At 46.9% G+C, this 18,784-nt stretch overlaps 1 protein-coding gene across 1 annotated transcript in view; it reads left to right on the forward strand.

The window, feature by feature from the left end:
- Fbn3 (fibrillin 3) overlaps positions 1-18,784 on the forward strand; it is a 151,845-nt gene that overhangs the window by 80,321 nt on the left and 52,740 nt on the right. Inside the window, 9 exon segments of the mRNA XM_075967288.1 lie at positions 5,642-5,799; positions 5,984-6,040; positions 8,629-8,844; positions 8,944-9,026; positions 10,131-10,229; positions 10,399-10,497; positions 11,378-11,473; positions 15,772-15,969; positions 16,244-16,369. Of these exon segments, the coding sequence (XP_075823403.1) occupies positions 5,642-5,799; positions 5,984-6,040; positions 8,629-8,844; positions 8,944-9,026; positions 10,131-10,229; positions 10,399-10,497; positions 11,378-11,473; positions 15,772-15,969; positions 16,244-16,369 (1,132 nt within the window).

The following is an 18,784-nucleotide window of genomic DNA, read 5'->3' on the forward strand; positions in this document are numbered from 1 at the left end:
CCCCAGTCCTGGCCTTGGGCTCTTGAACACATCCTACCTCCTCTATCCAGATCTTCAGCTCAAGATCACACAAGTGGACAGAATTACAGATACCCCCACTCTGGGCTTACAGCCCTAATGCCTGTCCCTAAGAGGGGCCTCTGGGGAAGCACAGAAAATCAAAGGATGGTGTATATAAAAGGGAGGGCTAAAGTCACATTAGAAGAATGGCAGGGGGTGTAGAGGGGGATCTCAGGGGTGTGACATCATAACACACAGCAATGCCATTGTGGGAAAAGGGAGAATGTGAAGCTCTTTGATGTCAGAAGGTGGTACACATGTGTAATTCCAGCACTTGGGAGGATGAAACAGGAGGACTGTGCATTTTTGACCAATCTGAACTACATGGCCAGATTGGAGTGGGGGACAGGAGTTATTCAGAACTTGGGAGACTGAAGCAGGAAGATTGGGAGTTCAAGTCTGCTGTGGAGCAATCTTTGTACACTGCAAATATGTATTGTGCTCATTGTTAAAAAAAACTGGCTGATGGCTAGGTAATATTTTGGAGGCAGAGAGAATGCTGGGAAAAAGAAGGGCAGAGTCAGAGGAGTCACCAGTCAGACATGAGAGGAAACAGGAGGTACAAGATGAAAGAGAGTTAATGCCACATGATAGAGTGTAGATATATAGTAATGGGTTAATTTAAGTTGTAAGAGTTAGCTAGTAACAAGCCTGAACTATTGGCCGAGCATTTACAACTAATAGTAAGTCTCTGAATAGTTATTTGGGCTTCAGTTGGTGGAGCAGAGCTGACCATGACAAAACACTCCATAGCTAATCTTAGTTGTCAACTTGACTACATCTGGAACCAACTAAATTCTAAACAGATGATACACCTGTGAGGGATTTTCTTGACTGGATAATTTTAGTTGGAAAGACCCATCCTAAATCTGGATCGCACCTTCTAGTGGCATAAACATACCAACTGGTTATTCAATCCCAAATGGTCAGCCCTGAAAACATATACATACAAATAACATTATACAGAATGAGCAGGTTGTAGTTCTGTATTTAGGAATATGGAAGTATATATATACACAGGCATATACATGTGTAACAATTAAAGAGGCAAGGGCGAGTGCATGGGAGGAGGGGTTGGAGGGAGGAAGAAAAGAAGGGAAATTATGTAATTATTATAGATTCATCAAAAAGTTAATATGAAAAAAAAAGACCATGAAGAAGAAAGCTTTTGGTTTTTGCCGGCTTGCCCTCTCTCTCACTGGCAAGTTTATCCGTCCTTCACTGGTATTAGAATCAGGAATTAGTTTTGGGGGACATTCTAATGTTGATTGAAGACCAGTAGTTCTCTAAGAATCCTCCAGGACTTCAGCACCAGATTGGGACTGGTAAAACACCCAACCAAGCGGACTAAACAGATATTTTCAAACTTTCCTTTGTGAGACAGTCAATGTTGGACTACCAGGACCACAGACTATAAGCCTCTCTAATAGATCACACTCATGTACACACACACACACACACACACACACACACACGAGATAGTCAATGTTGAACTATTGAGCTACCAGGACCACAGACTATAAGCGGCTCTAATAGATCACACTCATGTACACACACACACACACACACACACACACACACACACACACACACGAGACAGTCAATGTTGGACTACCAGGATCACAGACCATAAGCCGCTCTAATAGATCACACTTATGTATACACACACACACACACACACACACACACACTGTACTCATTCTTTAGTTCTGTTTCTTTAGAGAACCCTGCCTAATATGGTGAGTCTGAGGCCAGCACAGGCTTTATGAGACCCTATCTCATAAACAAATACCAGAGACCATGAATCTTTAGAGATGGTTCAGGGAGTAAAGTGTTTGCTACACAAGGACAAGAACCTGAGTTCAGACCGCCAGCATGACATTGTACTCATGTGACTCAGAGACAGGCAAGACAGGAAAATGTCTGGAGCCTGCTGGCCAGCTAGTCTAGACAAAACAATGAGATGTAGGTTCACTGAGAGACATTTTCTCCAAAAATAAGGTAGGGGTTATCAAGATTGCTTGGCAGGTAAAGACACCTGCTGCCAACTCTGGCTACCTGGGTCTGAGCCCCAGGACCTATAAGTTGTATGTAACATACATATCATGATACACGTGTACCTCAACACACATAATACACATAAATAAATATATGCAATTAAAAATTAAAGTGGAAAGCAATATTTGACCTATGTTGACTTTAGAAAACACTCAAGTACCAGAGACCAAGTGATTTGTAAAGAATGGAATCTTAAGCCAGGCGTGGTGGTACGTGTCTCTCATCTTGGCACTTGAAAGGAAGGTCCAGGCAGAAGACCATCCCAAGGTCAAGTTCTCAGCACAAATATTTATTTGCCCCAGAATGACAGAGGGCAGGGAATAAGAGACAAAGGCAGGAGACAGAGAATGAGGAAGAAGCAGAAGGAAACAAGGAAGAGGGGGCAGGGGTGTTTGTCCCAGGGAACAAAGGACTGCCTCTGGATAGACAGAAGACAGATATGGCCCTTAGGAAAACAGCAGTTTATAAAGGTACAAGGGGAAAACCTGTGTGAGGATAAGGTGTTTAGTTTTAATTGGGTATGTTAATCAGGATACTCAAAGGGGTTTCTGATTGCTGGACCTTGGTGGTTAACCTCAGGAGGAGAAAGTGGCCAAATAAGGGAATAGACCTTGGGGGCTAGCTTTAGGAATGTAATCTAATAATTTTTTAGCAAGGCAAAGGGAATGGGGGAAAGGGGCAAGGCCTGCCAAAGCCATGTTTGCCTCACTTGAGCTGGTCAGAGTCCCTTAATGAGTTCAAAGCATCTTCGTAGGGAAGCTAATGTTTGGTGACAAAGAACAATGTGTATGAATGTGTCTGATAAAGGACCCAGACATGGTGGCCCCTGTCTGCAATCCTGGCACTCACAAAGCTGAAGCAGATGGATCACCTCAAGTCAAAAGCTAGCCTGAGTCACACAGTAAGATCCTGAAAAGAAAATCAAGCCAGGGGTAGCGGCACATGCCTTGAATCCCAACACTCAGGAGGCAGAGGCAGGTGGCTCTCTGTGAGTTCAAGGCCAGCCTGGTCTACAAAGTGAATTTCAGAACAGCCAGGGCAGAGAAGCTCTGTCTTGAAAAACTAAAACTAAAAAATAAAAATAAAATGAAACAAAAAAGAGAATGAAAAGAAAAGAAAGGGAATTAAGTAGACAAAAAGTGTAGGGTCCTAGCAGGCACAAGGTGGTACTGGAATGTCCAAATAAGAGCCTAAGATTGTGATAGGTTTCAGCAGGAGTTTGGTGGAGATCAGAAACGATGGTAAGAAACGGGAATTCAAGATACTGAGATTGTGCTGAGGCGATGGCTCAGTCGATAAAATTGCACACAAAAACATCTAAGTTTTATCTTTAGAAACTGGAAGATCCCTGGGGCTTACTGTCCAGTAGGCCTAGCCTAGCTGGTCAGTTCTGGTCCAGTGAGAGATCCTCTGTCAGATACAAGATGACTCCTGAGGTTGCCCCAGCCTCTATACACACACACACAAACACACACACACGCACATATGCACACATGTATGCATGCGCACACACTCATGCACACGTACACACATACACCTCCCTACATATGGGACCTGTCCAGGTTTGCTTTATTCCTATACTAAACAACACAATCAAAAGTAACAGTGGGGGGGGAAGGGTTTAACTGAAATAAAATGAGATATGATATACTAAAGTTTAAATCAGGCCTGTCAAATTGAAACCACTCAACAATGCTTCAAACTGTTTTGGTTTTTGCTTTTGTTTTTTAATACAGCATTTCTCTGTTTAACCCTGGCTGTCCTGGCACTTGCTGTGTAGACCAGGCTGGCCTTGAACTCAGAGATCTGCCTGCCACTGACGCCTGAGAGGTTAAAGTTGTACACCACTACCACCTGGCACCTCTTCAGATTGTTTATAAGTATTTAGCTGGAGGCTTCACCCCACTCCTGGCATAAGCTTCCTCCCCTGGGAGTTGCCTTAGTCCAAACTCCACCTATGAGAAAGCCTGCCAACTGGTAACCCCTCCCCAGGGAAGGTCAAGACCACTCCCACAGGCTATTTAAACTGCCCCCCAGAGAATAAACACATGGTCTCCCAGTTTTGGGTGGTCTCCCCTCCTCTCTCTTTGCTTCTCCACGTTTTCCCAGGGTCACTCGGGAGTATTGTCATCCATTAAATATGGGTATCTTTTAATTGGGTCTGATTTGGTTTGATTGGGATTGTTTGCATCAGCAGAGAGGTTTGTTTGTTTGTTTGTTTGCTACATTCTAGAATTGCTATGATGATGCATGGTCAGCACATTTAGCTTTGGGGATTACACTGAGAAAGCTGATGTTTTGGGGGAAAGGGAAACTAAAACAAATTGGGTCTGCTAGCTACATAGAATTTTGCTGGGTGGAGTAACCATTTTAGATCCAAGAAACAGCTTCTGTCATATTCAAGAGTATTGGTGGTGAGTTATTCCCACAGTGGCAGTGAAATTGCCAGAAATGCCAATCAAGGAGATGCCTCCAGAGTCTAGGGGATGAAGCTCAGCCACAAGGGAGGATAAAATTCCCTAAGATCCCCCCCATGCGGGGTTAGATACAGGCTCAGCAGTATCTAGAGTCTGCATCTAACCAGTTCTAGAGCCTCTGCCTAGAATCCCCCAGTGGGACTAGGAGTGTGGCTCATCTACAGAGCACTTGTTTCGCGGGTGTGAGACCCTGAGCTCAGTCTCCAGTAACTGAGCTGGAACGCTGAATTCTACATCTTCTCTATGCTAATGTTTTCATTTTGTCTCGGCGGAGGTAGTGTCCCTGAAGATAACAACCATCTTCTATCCTGCACACGCCTGTGTAAACGCACATTAAACTAAAAGTCGATGTACATTTTGTGGACCTTTTCTTTTTTTCTTCTTTTTTAGGAATTTTTCCTAATTAAGTCATTTGAAGTGGGAAGACCCACCATAACCCAGATCTTTTGAGGTGAGAAGCTCCACCGTAAGTCTGGCCCACACTTTCTGGAGGCAGCCTATGTAAAGGACGTGGAAGAGGAAGCTTGCTCTCTTTGCCTGCTTGCCCTCACTCTTGCCCTCATTCCTTCCCGGGCATTACAACCTCCTGCTTTGAGATTCTGGCCTTATACTGATGACCAGCTGAGACAGGCAGCCTCAGGACTGAACAACTACTGGATTCTTGGACTTTCCTATGAACTTAGACAGCCATTGTTGAACTAGCTGGACCACAGCTTGTATGTATGTATATGATGTATATGTATATTTTATCAGTTTTATTCCTCTAGAGAACCCTGACTAACACACAGGTGAATTACCATACCTACAATTATCCTTGCCCCAGCAGGAACAGGGGAGATCTCCCAGGTAAGTCTTGGGGCCTCCCTGTGCCTACTACCTCTGATCACCCCGCACACCCCAGCCCCACCTCAGGACCACCCCTAACTCCATTGTAAACATGACCATAGGAGGTCAGTAGTTCCAGGAACCCCTTGCCTCTCCTTGGAGTTGCAAGCCAGCTTCAGGCCTTCCCCCAGCCTCAGCCTCTCTCAATTCTCCCCGCCCAGGCTGAGAGGTGCAACCGCACCCTCCCCCAAACCCCTCCCGCCCTCAATTCGGAGCTAGGCACGCGGCGGCTCAGCCCTCCCAGGCTTTTGCCTTGCTGCTCCCGGGGTCCCCTTGGCTTGCGCATCTTGTCAGCTGCCTCTTCGAGCAGCACCCTCAGGTAGGGAAAGGCGGTGCCTGTGAAACAGTGACCGCCGGGAACGCGGAGGAAGGGAGGTCCAGAAGTAGCGGAGGGAGGTCGGTTGGCCGCGACGACGGAGTGGGGGATTCCTTTGTCTGCAGCCAGGCAGCCCCTGGCCCAGCCCCCTTCCCCTCTCCACTATCCACTGGGCGCGCTCTTGTAGGATGCCGGGGAAACCCCGTACTCCGCAGGACCTGAGCTTCCAGTGTCTGATCTGCAGGTGAGGGCGGAGCGAAGCACCACCCTGAGGATCCCACAAGGTGCTGTAGCTTTGACAATGGTGACTGGAGGTCGCTGCCCAAGCACTCTCGGGGATGCCTCTTTCCTAGGACTCCTCGTTCTTCGCTGAGGCTGCAGAGGGGGGCGAGGGGGGCACATCTTCCCATCCAAGTTCCGCTTGCCTTTGAGGCAGCTTAACTCATCCAACTAATCTTGGGGACCTAATTTTCAGAGCTTGGGAGTGTGGGAGGGTCCGGTGAGTTGGCCATGTTAATCAGATCCCCTGGAAGCAAGACAAGTGTCCCTGTCCCCTTCCCCTGCCTGGTCGTGCCTCTACGTCAGAGTGTCTTAACCTGTGGGTCGCCACCCCCTTTAATAAATCATCTCCAGAAATATTTACATTACAATTCAGAACAATAGCAAAATTACAGTTATGAAGTAGCAACGACAATAATTCTTGGATGGGGTCATCACAACACCAGGAACTGTATTAAAGTATTAATACAGTTAATAAGTTAGGAAGGTTGAGAACCACTGCTTTAAGTTAACAAAAGCTTGGGAACACCCGGTCAGACTTTCGCTTCTCCTCAAAGGCCCAGAGTTTTCATTCTGCAAACTGTGTATGGGCTATGTATCCCAGAAGGCCTTAAACTCACTATCTTCTTGCCTCTACTTTTCCACAGGGTGTTATTATATGTACGCACCACCACACCAGAGCTGGCCCCGGGGATCAAACCTAGGGTTTCATGCATTCTGGGGAAGCACTCTGCCAACTGAGTTACATCCTGGTCTCCGTCCAAACCTTTTACAAAAGAAACATAACACACTGATTTTCTTACAGTTTAGAAATGTATTTAGTTTATGGAACGCGGAGTGGGGCGGGGCTGGGGCCAGGGAGGAAGCATGTGTGGAGGTCAGGGAACAGCTTGTGGGAGTTGGGTCTCTCCCTCCACCGTGTGAGTCCATGTGAATCAAACTTAAGTCCTCAAGTGCCTTTACTGGGCTGAGCCTTCTCACCAGCCCAACCGACTCTTTTGGGAAATCGCCTTGACCTGCTCCCACACTCATTCTTCCCGGCCAAGGATAGAGTCAACCGTTCTGGGAGGAGGAGATGGCTGGACCTTGCATCTTCTCACTAACCATGTGATAGTCTTGCTTTGTCCAAAGTGAACAAGATGCAAATGTTGTCAGAATGCCCAGCTGCCTCCTTTGACTTAGCCACTTATTTAAGTTTGGAATGTGTGATGTACACACATGTGTGGGTGCACACATGTACACATGTGTGTGGAGGTCAGAGGTCAACCTCAGGTTCTGTTCCTCAGGGTCTCTCACTGACCTGAAACTCACCAAGTAGGCTAGACTGACGAGTCAGTGAGCCAAGGATCTGCCTGCCTCCTCTTCCCCAGCGCTGGAATAAAAGCACGTCCTGTGGGACTGGAGTGGATGGCTCAGGGGTTAAGAGCATTTGTTGATCTTTCAGAGGTCCTAGGGTCAATTCCCAGCATCCATATGGAGACTTAAAATCAACTACACTCCAGTTTCAGGGGATCAAATGCCCTCTTCAGGCTCCCTTGGGCACCAGACACTTACATAGTGCTCAGGCATATATGAAGGCAAAAATAACCACACATAAAATAAAACAAAATATGAGAGAGAGAGAGAGAGAGAGAGAGAGAGAGAGAGAGAGAGAGAGAGAGAGAGAGAAAACCTCCATGATGCTTGGCCGTCTTATGTGGGTTCTGGGAGGTAAAATTCAGATCTCCATGTTGCAACGCAAGCCCAAGCCGTATTCCCAGTCTTTAACCAGTCCTTCTCTACCCTCCCAGCCAGAATTCTGGGGTGTCCTCAATCTTCCTTCCTCCTCTGGAATCCCCACCTACTCTTTTTGATTGTTTGAGTTCTCTGTTATTCCTTGTTATCAACCCTTGTCATCTGGCCCTGCCATCTCCCTGCCCAGCTTTTGCTGGACCCCACATCCCTTCCTTACTCCAAGCTCATATTTGTCTCTCACCAAAAATATTTCAAGAGCTCTCCATTGCCCTTGATGCACAACCATGGACCGCCTTCCCTTTCTCCCACTCTCTACTCCCTTTTCCCCCCACAAACCCGCTTCCCCAGAATCATTATCTATAGTGGCTTCACCTGTGAAATATCATATCCTGAGGCTAGATGATAGCTCAGTCAGTAAAACCCCTGCTTTGAAACTTAAAGGCTTTTGTTCGATCGCCTAGGACCCACTTAAATATGATAGCCCTGAGCATGTGTAGACAGAAGGATCCTGGGGCTCATTCACCAACCAGCCTAGCCTACTTGGTGAATTCCACTCCAGGGAGAAGTCCAGTCTCAAAAAACAATCTGACGGCTCCTGAGAATGACAGTAGACGTTGCCTCCACAAGCACGTGTGTATGCACACATGACAAACACACTAAAATCAATCAAACCCCTTTCAAAAGTCTGCTGTGGTTGTTCCCCTGCTCTCCCCTGCAGAACTGGTGTCTTCCCAGGCAGACTCCTCACAGCTGTCCATTCTATGGGGTGCCCTTCACCATGTAGTTCACTTGGCAGCTGACTCTGCTTGCTCCTTGCAGCCTCCAAAGACACATCATGATTCTGGAAGGCCCGTGTTGGGCAAGGAGAGAACCTGGAGGCTTCCTTACAGCCTGGGGTCCTGCAGCTCAGATTCTGCTGGCCTGGGTGGTTCTATCGTGCATGGAAAATGGTCAAGGCTACTGGGATGGGACCCTGGAATCTGCGAGTCCAGACCATGTGAGAAGGCGTGGCAGGCCTGCCATCATTTTGCAGGGGTGCGTGTATCTGGAATGCTGAAAGTACCTGGGGTGCAGGCAGGGAAGGCTATGCTGGGGTAAGGGGACTGGTAGTGACATCACCACTTTCTCCCAAAGGCCTAATGTCTGTGGTTCCCGCTTTCATGCCTACTGTTGCCCTGGCTGGAGGACTCTTCCTGGCAGGAACCAGTGTGTTGTCCGTGAGTGTTGAAGAGAGGAGATGGAGGGTACAGGCAGGGGATGCTTGGGGTCCTCCCAGCTACCTGTCAGCAATCCCAGCCTTGTCTACATATGAAGTTGGAACTTAGCTCAGGGCTGCTGGGTGAGCCTCACTCATGTCCCATGCTTTTGTCCTTAGACTCCATTGTGACTTGATGCATTCGTTTATCTCTTTTTAGAAAATATGTATTTCGTTTATTTTGTTGGGTGGGTGAAGCACGCCATGGTGTACATGAGGGCAGTTGACGGTAGTCGGTTCTCACCTTCGATCATGTAGCTCTTGAGGACCAAAACGTCATCAGACTTGGGAGTGAGTGCCTTTACCTTCTGAATCATCTTCCCCACCCTGCATTCATTTCCTTTGTCCTCCCATCTTGTTGTTGCTGTCTGGCTTTCCTGTTTTCCTATCTGTCTCCATCGGGCCTCTCACACTGTCTTTATGTCAGTCTTACACTCTCTCCCCCAACTCTAGCTTCTCTGTCTCCAGACTCAGCATCAGGGTCCTCACCACTCCAGCCTCTGTGCCCTGAAGTCAGCCCTTCATGCCCACATCATCTCTCCTGATGATGTAGCAAAATCCTGGAGCTGAAGGTCGCAGCACCTGCTCAGCCTAGATAGAGACTTGGTTGGGGTTATTTGCCATTATTCAGGGTATGAGCAGAGCTAGAGCTGGGGAAGACCAACTGGTTCACCTTGAGGCTTCTGGTGGCCTATGGGAATCTTTGGAATGAGGATGACATGAGACTTACATCCTTTCTCTCTCCCATCCTTCAGCATTCCCCCTCCATTCCCCCGCTCTCTTCCCTCCCAAGTGTTGGGCTGATATAGGCACACTACCACATTTTGCTGGGTAGTATTTAGTTAGTACTGTGTATGTGCATGTTGAGTGTGTGGAGGCACACGTACCATGATACACCTATGGATGTCAGAGAACAATTATGTGAAGTCAGTTCTCTTCTTCCTTTCCATCTTCACTGGTGAGTTGAGGTTGGATCACCAGGCTTGTGCAGCAAGTGCCTCTACCTAATGAGAAATCACTAAGGCCGTGGGTCCTGATTTTGATGCTGTACGCTCTGCCTTTCCAGCTGTCTGCAGGCATGCCTGTGGCAATGGCTTCTGCTCCCAGCCCAACCTGTGTACCTGTATGGATGGGACCCTGGCCCCCAGCTGTGCCGTAGGTAGAGGTGAGTGGTCAGTGGCCTCTTGAAGAAGGAAGAGAAGACCCTAGGCATCTGAATGCCACTAGGAGCCCAGGTTGTTTTTGTTGAAGGATAAGAGCCAAGCCAAGTAGAGGCCCTGGTCAAGCCTTCCCGGAACATCTTCCCCTTACTGTATGTTTTTCCTTATCCAAAGCATCACTGGGGTGTAGCATGAGCTGCATGAATGGGGGCAGCTGCCGAGGGGAATCCTGTCTATGCCAGGAAGGCTACACGGGCACTGTGTGTGGACAACGTGAGTACCCCCATTGCTGACCTCACTTACACAGAGAATCCCAGGAAATGGATTTGTTCATCACTTGTTCACTTTGATCAGAGATCAAAGGTGACAGGCTCATTGTTACAGCTGCACAAGTCGGGGACGGGGGCAGGTGTTTGTGCAGATGTGTGAGCATGTATGTATGCCAGCATGTGTGCATGTGTGTATGTGTGCATGTGTGTATGTGTGCATGTGTGTATGTGTGCATGTGTGTATGTGTGCATGTGTGTATGTGTGCATGTGTGTATGTGTGTATGTGTGCATGTGTGCGTGTGTGCATGTGTGCATGTGTGCATGTGTGCGTGTGTGCGTGTGTGCATGTGTGTATGTGTGCATGTGTGTATGTGTGTATGTGTGCATGTGTGCATGTGTGCATGTGTGTATGTGTGCATGTGTGCATGTGTGCATGTGTGTATGTGTGCATGTGTGTATGTGTGCATGTGTGTATGTGTGCATGTGTGTATGTGTGCATGTGAAGGCCAAAGATCGATGTTAGGTATCTCCATCAATTGTTCTCCATCTTATTATCAGAGACAGAGTCTCTTATTGAACCTGGAGCTCACCTATTCAGCTAGGCTACCTGGCCAGTGAGCTTTCAGAGACCATCTGCCTCTGGCTCCCCAGCAAGGGAATTACAGAGCACCATTGCTTGTGACTTTCCCATGGGTGATGAGGATCCGAGCTCAGATTCTCATGTTTACACGGCAAGCACTTTACTGACCAAACCATCGCTCATTAGTCAGTCTTACTCCCCCTGGTCCAGATGGCGGGATCCCTGGATAAAGAAAGGCTACTTAGGTCCCAGCCCCCTCTGCTTCCAGGAAACCTTCAGTCGTCCTCCCCTGTCTGTCCACAGCCATCTGTGTCCACGGCTGCCGTAACGGAGGACGCTGCATCGGGCCAAACCTCTGTGCGTGTGTCTATGGATTCATGGGGCCTCAGTGTGAGAGAGGTACTGAGAAGAATTCGGGGAGGAAAATGGGCCGTGAGCAAGACATGGCTGGGTTCCAAGTGCAGACAGATGGCTGCTTCGCTCCTTCCAGGGCAGTCTGAGGACAATGGGCTTCCTTTGCTCATCCACTCTGCATAGCAGTTATTGCTCATTGGCCTACTTCAAAAGAATTTGCATTGGGGGTTAGGGGGTCAGATGGAGAGATGGCTCAGAGATTAGAAGCACTTGCTGCCCTTCCAAAGTACCCGGGTTCAATTCCCAGCACCCATCTGACAACTGTCTGTGACTCCAGGGTCAGATCAGACACCCTCACATATATGCAGGCAAGACACCAATACACATGGGATAAAAATTAGCTCCTTTGTTTAGAAGAAAAAGAGTTTGTATTGGCTTGGGAATTGGAAGAAGAAAACACTGACCTTGGGATCAATTGCCATGATGAAGGGGATATAAAGGGCAGAGAGGTCATGAGCCATGGAGTGAGAGAGGACTTTCTGGGGAAAGAGACCTCTCTGCTGAATCTTGCAAAGGTTTTACTTTTAAATAATTTGATACATTTATTAATTTGTGTGTGTGCTCGTGCTACCATGCATGTGGAGGTCAGAGGACAGCTTGCAGGAGTCATCTGTCCTTCCACAATGGAGGGTTTGGGGATCAAACTCAAGTCATCGTGTTTGGTGGCAGTGCGTTTCCTCCCTGAGTCACCTCCCAAGCCAGGATCTTAACTTCTTGAGTCAGGTCACAGTGAGTCACCCAGGTAGGCTTCGATTTCATTATTCAGTCCAGGTTCATGTCAAGCTTACCCTTGATCCTCCTGCCTCAGCCTCTTAAATACCTAGGATCCCAGGCATGCGCCACCTTGCTCTCCCGACCCCTGGCTCTGAAAATGATCCACAGGGAATGGACACTTTACCGAAACCTCGCCCCACCACCACCACCTCGCCATCTCTCTCTGTCTCTGTTACTAGTGACTGAGCTCAGGTCTTATTTGAGAACTAAACAGGCACTCAACTGAACCACACTTCCAGCCATAGCCCCTCACTAGGGGATTCTAGGAGGGACTCTACCCTTGAGCCACTTCCCAGCCCCTCACTGAAGAACTGTAGGACCATGCTTAACAGTTAGCCATGCCCATAGACCTCTTTCTGCTTGTTTTTTTTAAATCGTATTTACTTACTTAGAAGATGATGAGGAAACAAATACCATGGCAAAGTGTGGAGGTGAGTGGGAAGCTTGCAGAAGTTGATTCTCACCTCCCATCCTGTGGGTCTGAGATGAAACTCAGGAGGTCAGACTTGGTGGCATCCACCCTTACTAGCTCAGCCATCACCTCACCAGGTCCCCTTTCTACCTTTTATTCTTAAAATGGTTCAGTTTACTATTTTAAAGTTATGTGTGTGGGAGAGTATGCGCACATGAAGGCAGGTGTCCGTAGAGACCAGAAGAAGGCATCAGATCCCCTGGAGCTGGAGTTACAGCCAGGTGGTTGTGAGTTGCTTCGTATGGGTGCTAGGGATTGAAGCAAGAACAGAAGATGCTTTTAATGGTTGAGCCATCTTTACAGCCCCATGAGGAAAAAGGAAATTCTTCCTTCCTTCCTTCCTTCCTTCCTTCCTTCCTTCCTTCCTTCCTTCCTTCCTTCCTTCCTTCTTTAGAGAAGGTTCCATGTGGTGCTAAGAAGAAGGTATATTCTTTGGTATCTGGGTAGAATATTCTATGAATGTCTTTTAAAATTTGAGTCATAACATCTATTAGTTTCTTATTTCTCTGTTAAGTTTCTGTCTGGCAGTCCTGTCCAGTGGTGAGAGTGGGATATTGAAGTCTCCCACTATTAGTGTGTGGGGTTTAATGTGTGAGTTAAGCTTTAGTAATGTTTCTTTTACATATGTGGGTTCTCTTGTATTTGGGGCACAGATGTTCAGAATTGAGACTTCATCTTGATGGATTTTTCCTATGATGAATTTGATTAATTTTAGTTTGAGATCTATTTTGTTAGATATTAGGATAGCTACACCAGCTTGTTTCTTAGGTCTATTTGATTGGAAAGTCTTTTCCCAACCCTTTACTCTGAGGTAATGTCTGACTTTGAAGTTGAGGTGTCTTTCTTGTATACAGCAGAAGGATCCTGTTTTGTATCCATTTTGTTAGCCTATATCTTTTTTCTTTCTTTTTTTAATATTTATTTATTTATTATGTATACAATATTCTGTCTGTATGCCTGAAGGCTGGAAGAGGGCACCAGACCTCTTTACAGATGGTTGTGAGCCACCATGTGGTTGCTGGGAATTGAACTCAGGACCTTTGGAAGAGCAGACAATGCTCTTAACCACTGAGCCATCTCTCCAGCCCCCGCCTGTATCTATTATAGGCAAAATGAGGCCTTTGATATTAAAAATATTAATGACCAGTGACTGTTAGTTCATGTTATTTTTGGTTTTGGTGGTGGTATTGTGTTGTGCATGTGTTTCCCTTCTTTGGGTTTTACTGGTGTGGGATTATCTATTGCTTTGTTTTTGTAGGTGTAGCTAACTTCATTGGGTTGGAATTTTTCTTCTAGTACTTTCTGTAGTGCTGGATTTATGGATACGTATTGTTTAAATATGGTTTTGTCATGTAACATCTTGTTTTCTCCCTCTATGGTGATTGAAAGCTTTGCTAGGTATAGTAGTCTGGCCTGGCATCCATGTCTCTTAGTGTCTACAGAATCTCTATCCAGGATCTTCTTGCTTTCAGAGTTTCTATTGGGAAGTCGGGTGTAATTCTGTTAGATTCACCTTTATATGTTACTTGACCTTTTTCCTTTACAGCTCTTAATACTTTTTCTTTATTCTGTATGTTTAGTGTTTTGATTATTATGTGATGAGGGGAATTCTTTTTTTGGCTCAGTCTATTTGGTGTTCTGTAAGCTTATTGTACTTTCATAGGCATGTCCTTCTTTAGGTTGGAAAAGTTTTCTTCTATGATTTTTTGGATATATTTTCTGTGCCTTTGAGTTGGACTTCTCCTTCCTCTATTCCTATTATTTTCAGGTTTGATCTTTTCATGGAGTCCAAGATTTCCTGGATATTTTCTGTTAAAAATTTGCTGAATTTAACATGTTCTTTGACTGATGGATCTGTTTCCTCTATTGTATCTTCAATGCCTGAGATTCTCTCTTCCATTTCTTGTATTCTTTTGATTATGCTTGCATCTGTAGTTCCTGATCATTTACCCAGATTTTCCATTTCCAGAATTACCTCAGTTTGCATTTTCTTTATTGCCTCTATTCCAGTCTTCAAGTCTTGAACCATTTCTTTCACCTATTTGATTGTTTTTTTCTTGGTTTTCTTTGCTTTCTTTAAGGGATTTGTTGATTTCTTCTAATTTTTTGTTTGCCTTTTCCTCCATTTCTTTAAGGGAATTTTTCATTTCCTCTGGCCTACCACCTCCCAGAAAGGAACTACAGATGAGACTCTGCCTGACGGCATCCACCTAGAATCCCCCAGTGAGGGGCTGAGGTTATTGATGGTGGCAAGAGTCAGTTTATAGATAAAGAGAGACTTGTCATGAATTGGAAGGTGGAGGAGCTGCAGGATGTATACCTGGGTTATGGAATGATGTCTTTGGAAACACTTCAACCAAAAGAGAAAAAAATGGAATAAGGACTGTAAGAGATGAGAAGAGTGTAGGTCAGTGGGGGGGGGAGAAGGGGGCCAGGGCAGGTGGTGGGTATCAAAGGCCCAGGAAGGCTGGGTACCAAGCTACCTCTGATGCCCTCCTTCATAAGGGGCCCGGAAAGGAGAGTGGTTGGCTTATTCTGGGAGGGGCTGTCCTTGGTCCTGTGCCAGCCCTATTATTGGAAGTATCTGAAGGGTGGGAGGAGCCAAGCAGTCACAAATGGACCCTGGGCACTGCGCTTGGGGAAACTGACGCAGCTCCCTTGTACTAGGTTTGAGGGTTCAGGGACATGGTGTCATGAGAGCCAAGAGGAGATTCATCCGGGCCCGGTGTGCAGTCAGAGGTGAGACGGGCTCTCCTGCCAGGTATCCGTGGTCTCTGCTTGAAGGCAGGGTGAGAGAGAGCAAGTCTGAGAAAATCTGAAGATTCTCTGCTGGAGGTTATTTGTGTGAAGGTACTGAATATTTTGAAGGATCAATAGGAGTTTGTTAGGTAGAAAAGGCATCATCTCCGAAAGGGGAAGTTGAAAGGCTCATTGGAAAGAAAAGGCCAGATATGTTGGTATAGAGGCCTGGGCACCTGCAGAGAACAGTGGAACAGAGACAGTTCAAAGTCAGATGCCTGTGTCTGTCTGTCCACAGACTTCCAGATGGGGCCCTGCTACCCCCACGTGAGTCCCGAGGGGTGCCAGCACCAGCTGACAGGTCTTATGTGCACCAAAGCTCTCTGTTGTGCCACTGTGGGCCATGCCTGGGGACTTCCCTGCCAGCTCTGCCCTGCACAGCCACACCCCTGCCGCCGAGGCTTTACCCCAAATGTTCATACAGGAGCCTGCCAAGGTGAGTTGTGGGGTATGCAAGGGAGAATGGAGCCCCTAGGTAGCCAGAGCTGAATGGAGATTCCCCCAACACATACACATACATACCACACACACACACACACACACATACCACACACACACCACACACACATACACACCACACACACATACAAACCACACACACACACACCACATACATAGACACCACAGACACATACATACCACACACACACACGCATGCACCACGAGTTGGTTCTTCTCTCTGACTCCCTACCTGGACTTTATTCCTGCAGATGTGGATGAGTGCCAGGTCATCTCGGGCCTGTGCCAGGGCGGCAGCTGTCTCAATACAGTGGGCTCCTTCAAGTGCCGCTGTCCTGCTGGACACCAGTTCAATATCAGAGGCGCCAAATGTGAAGGTAGGGTATGTGTGTGTTACCTTGGCTCCCTGCAGAAGGGTGGAGGGATTGGGCAGATGAGAAGCCTGGCTTCGACCCTGTCTGCCTGTGCAGATCTGATTGAGTGTCTTAGCGTATCCGGGCCCTGCTCTGGGGGTGGCTGCACAAACACGTTGGGAGCTATGTGTGCACCTATCACGAGGCTTAGTCAGAAACCTGGATGGAGCTCACTGCCTGGCTGAGATGGGCCAATGGGCTGAAGAGGGACACAGTGCTAAAATACCTCTCCCTCACCCCAAGACCATCATCACTCTGGTCACTGATACAATGTTCCTCTGCCTCTCTGGGCCCTTGTTTCCTCCCATCTAGCAATTGTCTTCCCAGCATCTATGCTCTCACTGACTCTGGTCTGGGGGTCCTTTTGACGCTCTTTTTCTATGTCCTTTGGCGCTCTGGTCTCCCAACTCAGTCTCTTGATTCTTCTGTTCCCTATCTTCCTAAAAACAAACATGCTTCCACTATGCCTGTTTGTTTCTCCGGTTCTATGCCCTTTGGGGTTGATGGACATATTTACCCTAATATCACACTTTATCCTTAACTTCTGTTCCCACCACACCTCCCCCACCCTGTTGTGTCATCTCTGTAAGCTCCCATAGCCTTCAACTCTATGCCCCCCCCATTCCCTCTGGTATCCATCTTTTTGCCAACCTCGAATCCTCCAGTCTTGATCTTTATGTCTTTCTATACCCGCTAACCTTCATTTCTGTGCCCCCGGTGATCTTCTAGCTTCAATCTCTGTTACTCCTCTGACCCTGTAGCTTTCAACAGGGGGCAAAATGATTCCCCTCCCAGCTTTCAACTTGGACCCCTTCTGACCGTTGAGTCTTTACCTTTGCTGTCTTCCTTCATTCACGTCCATGCCCTTCTGCCCATTAGCCCCTCTGTGCCCCTAATCTTTTAGGAACTGTTCTCACTACCCCTTCAATTTTTTTGAAAAGAAGAAACTGGGGCTCAGAAAAGCAAGACTGGCTTGGATAGACTCAACAAGTCCATAACAGAAATGCCTACATCCAGCTGCCCAGACCCACATGAGGTTTGAAAGTGCCCCTTGTCTGGATCTCCAATGCTTCAGCCAGTCAAGAGTGGTTCTACCTCGCACACAGGTGTCATGAGCTTCCAAATCTAGATAATTTGGGGGGTCCACAAGGCTGCCTAGGAATACGGATGTAAATGAAAGTGGAGAATGAACAGGATTCTGTTTGCAGTAAAGAGAAGGAGGTATGGCCCATTCTCAGCATCACCTCTAACCCCTCAGGCTAGGCCTGTATAAGACAGAACTAAGAATATTGTATTGGAATTTGTCCAGTCTCCACCTCCAGGGTCCTTCATAGCCATAATAGGAGGTCTTCCGCCAGAGGACCAACATGTCCTCTGGATTTCAAGGGACTGATCTAGCTACAGAATCCAATTGTCTCTGAACATGGACTTTGATTTGGTCCTGGGTGTGTTTGTTTGGTGTGTGTGTGTGTGTGTGTATGTGTGTTTGCCAGCGTGTATGTCTCTATATCGTATGCATGTATGATGCCTGAGGAGGTCAGAAGAGTGCATTAGGTCCCTTGGGACTAGAGTTACAGACAACTGTGACCCACCATGTGAATGCTGGCAACTGAACCTGGGTCCTCTGCCAAACCATCTCTCTAGCCTCTCAATCCTGAGTTTTTAGTTCTAGCTGAGTTGTTCCAAGACTATGTGATTTTACTCAACTGACTTTTCTTTTAAAAAAAATCTTAGTTTCTCCATCTATAAAATGGGGATAGTAGTCATACCAATCTTGAATGGTTGTTTTGAGGATGAACAGTGATAGAGCTGGGGATAAGGTTCAGTTGATAGAATGTTTGGGTAGCATTCACGAAATCCTGGGTTCCAGCTTCTGCACTATGTACAATGGTCATAGTGGTGTACATCTGTCAATTCTAGCACTCTAAGTGGACACAGGATGATCAGAAGTTCAACGTTACCCTTGACTACAGAATGAGTTTAAGGCCACCCTAGGGAGGCGGGGAAAGGGAGAGAGGAGAAAAAGAGAATACGCATAGCAAGATGTAGTGAGACAGAAGTTGAAATGGTTTGTAGATGACTGGTCCACAGTATGCTCAGTACATACATTGGATATAAGGAGTATCATGGGGAGGTTGAGGCAGGAACGCCTGTCAGCGAGTGTGTTTAAATCATTGACAGCTGTAGTTTACATTAAAATTCTCAATATTCTATCTCTTTTTTCCCTACTGGAGACACAGCTGTTTGTCAGACCCCATGTGGTTAGAGAATCTGGTTCCCCACGTTCAACCAAATCTAATATCTGGGTAACCTTGAACCATAGTGTTGTCGTCTTCTCATCTGAACAGGTCTCTTCTGAGTGGCCGTCTCTCTCTCTCT

The sequence above is a fragment of the Microtus pennsylvanicus genome, chromosome 1, assembly GCF_037038515.1.
Source record: "Microtus pennsylvanicus isolate mMicPen1 chromosome 1, mMicPen1.hap1, whole genome shotgun sequence".
Classification (NCBI taxonomy): Eukaryota; Metazoa; Chordata; class Mammalia; order Rodentia; family Cricetidae; genus Microtus; species Microtus pennsylvanicus.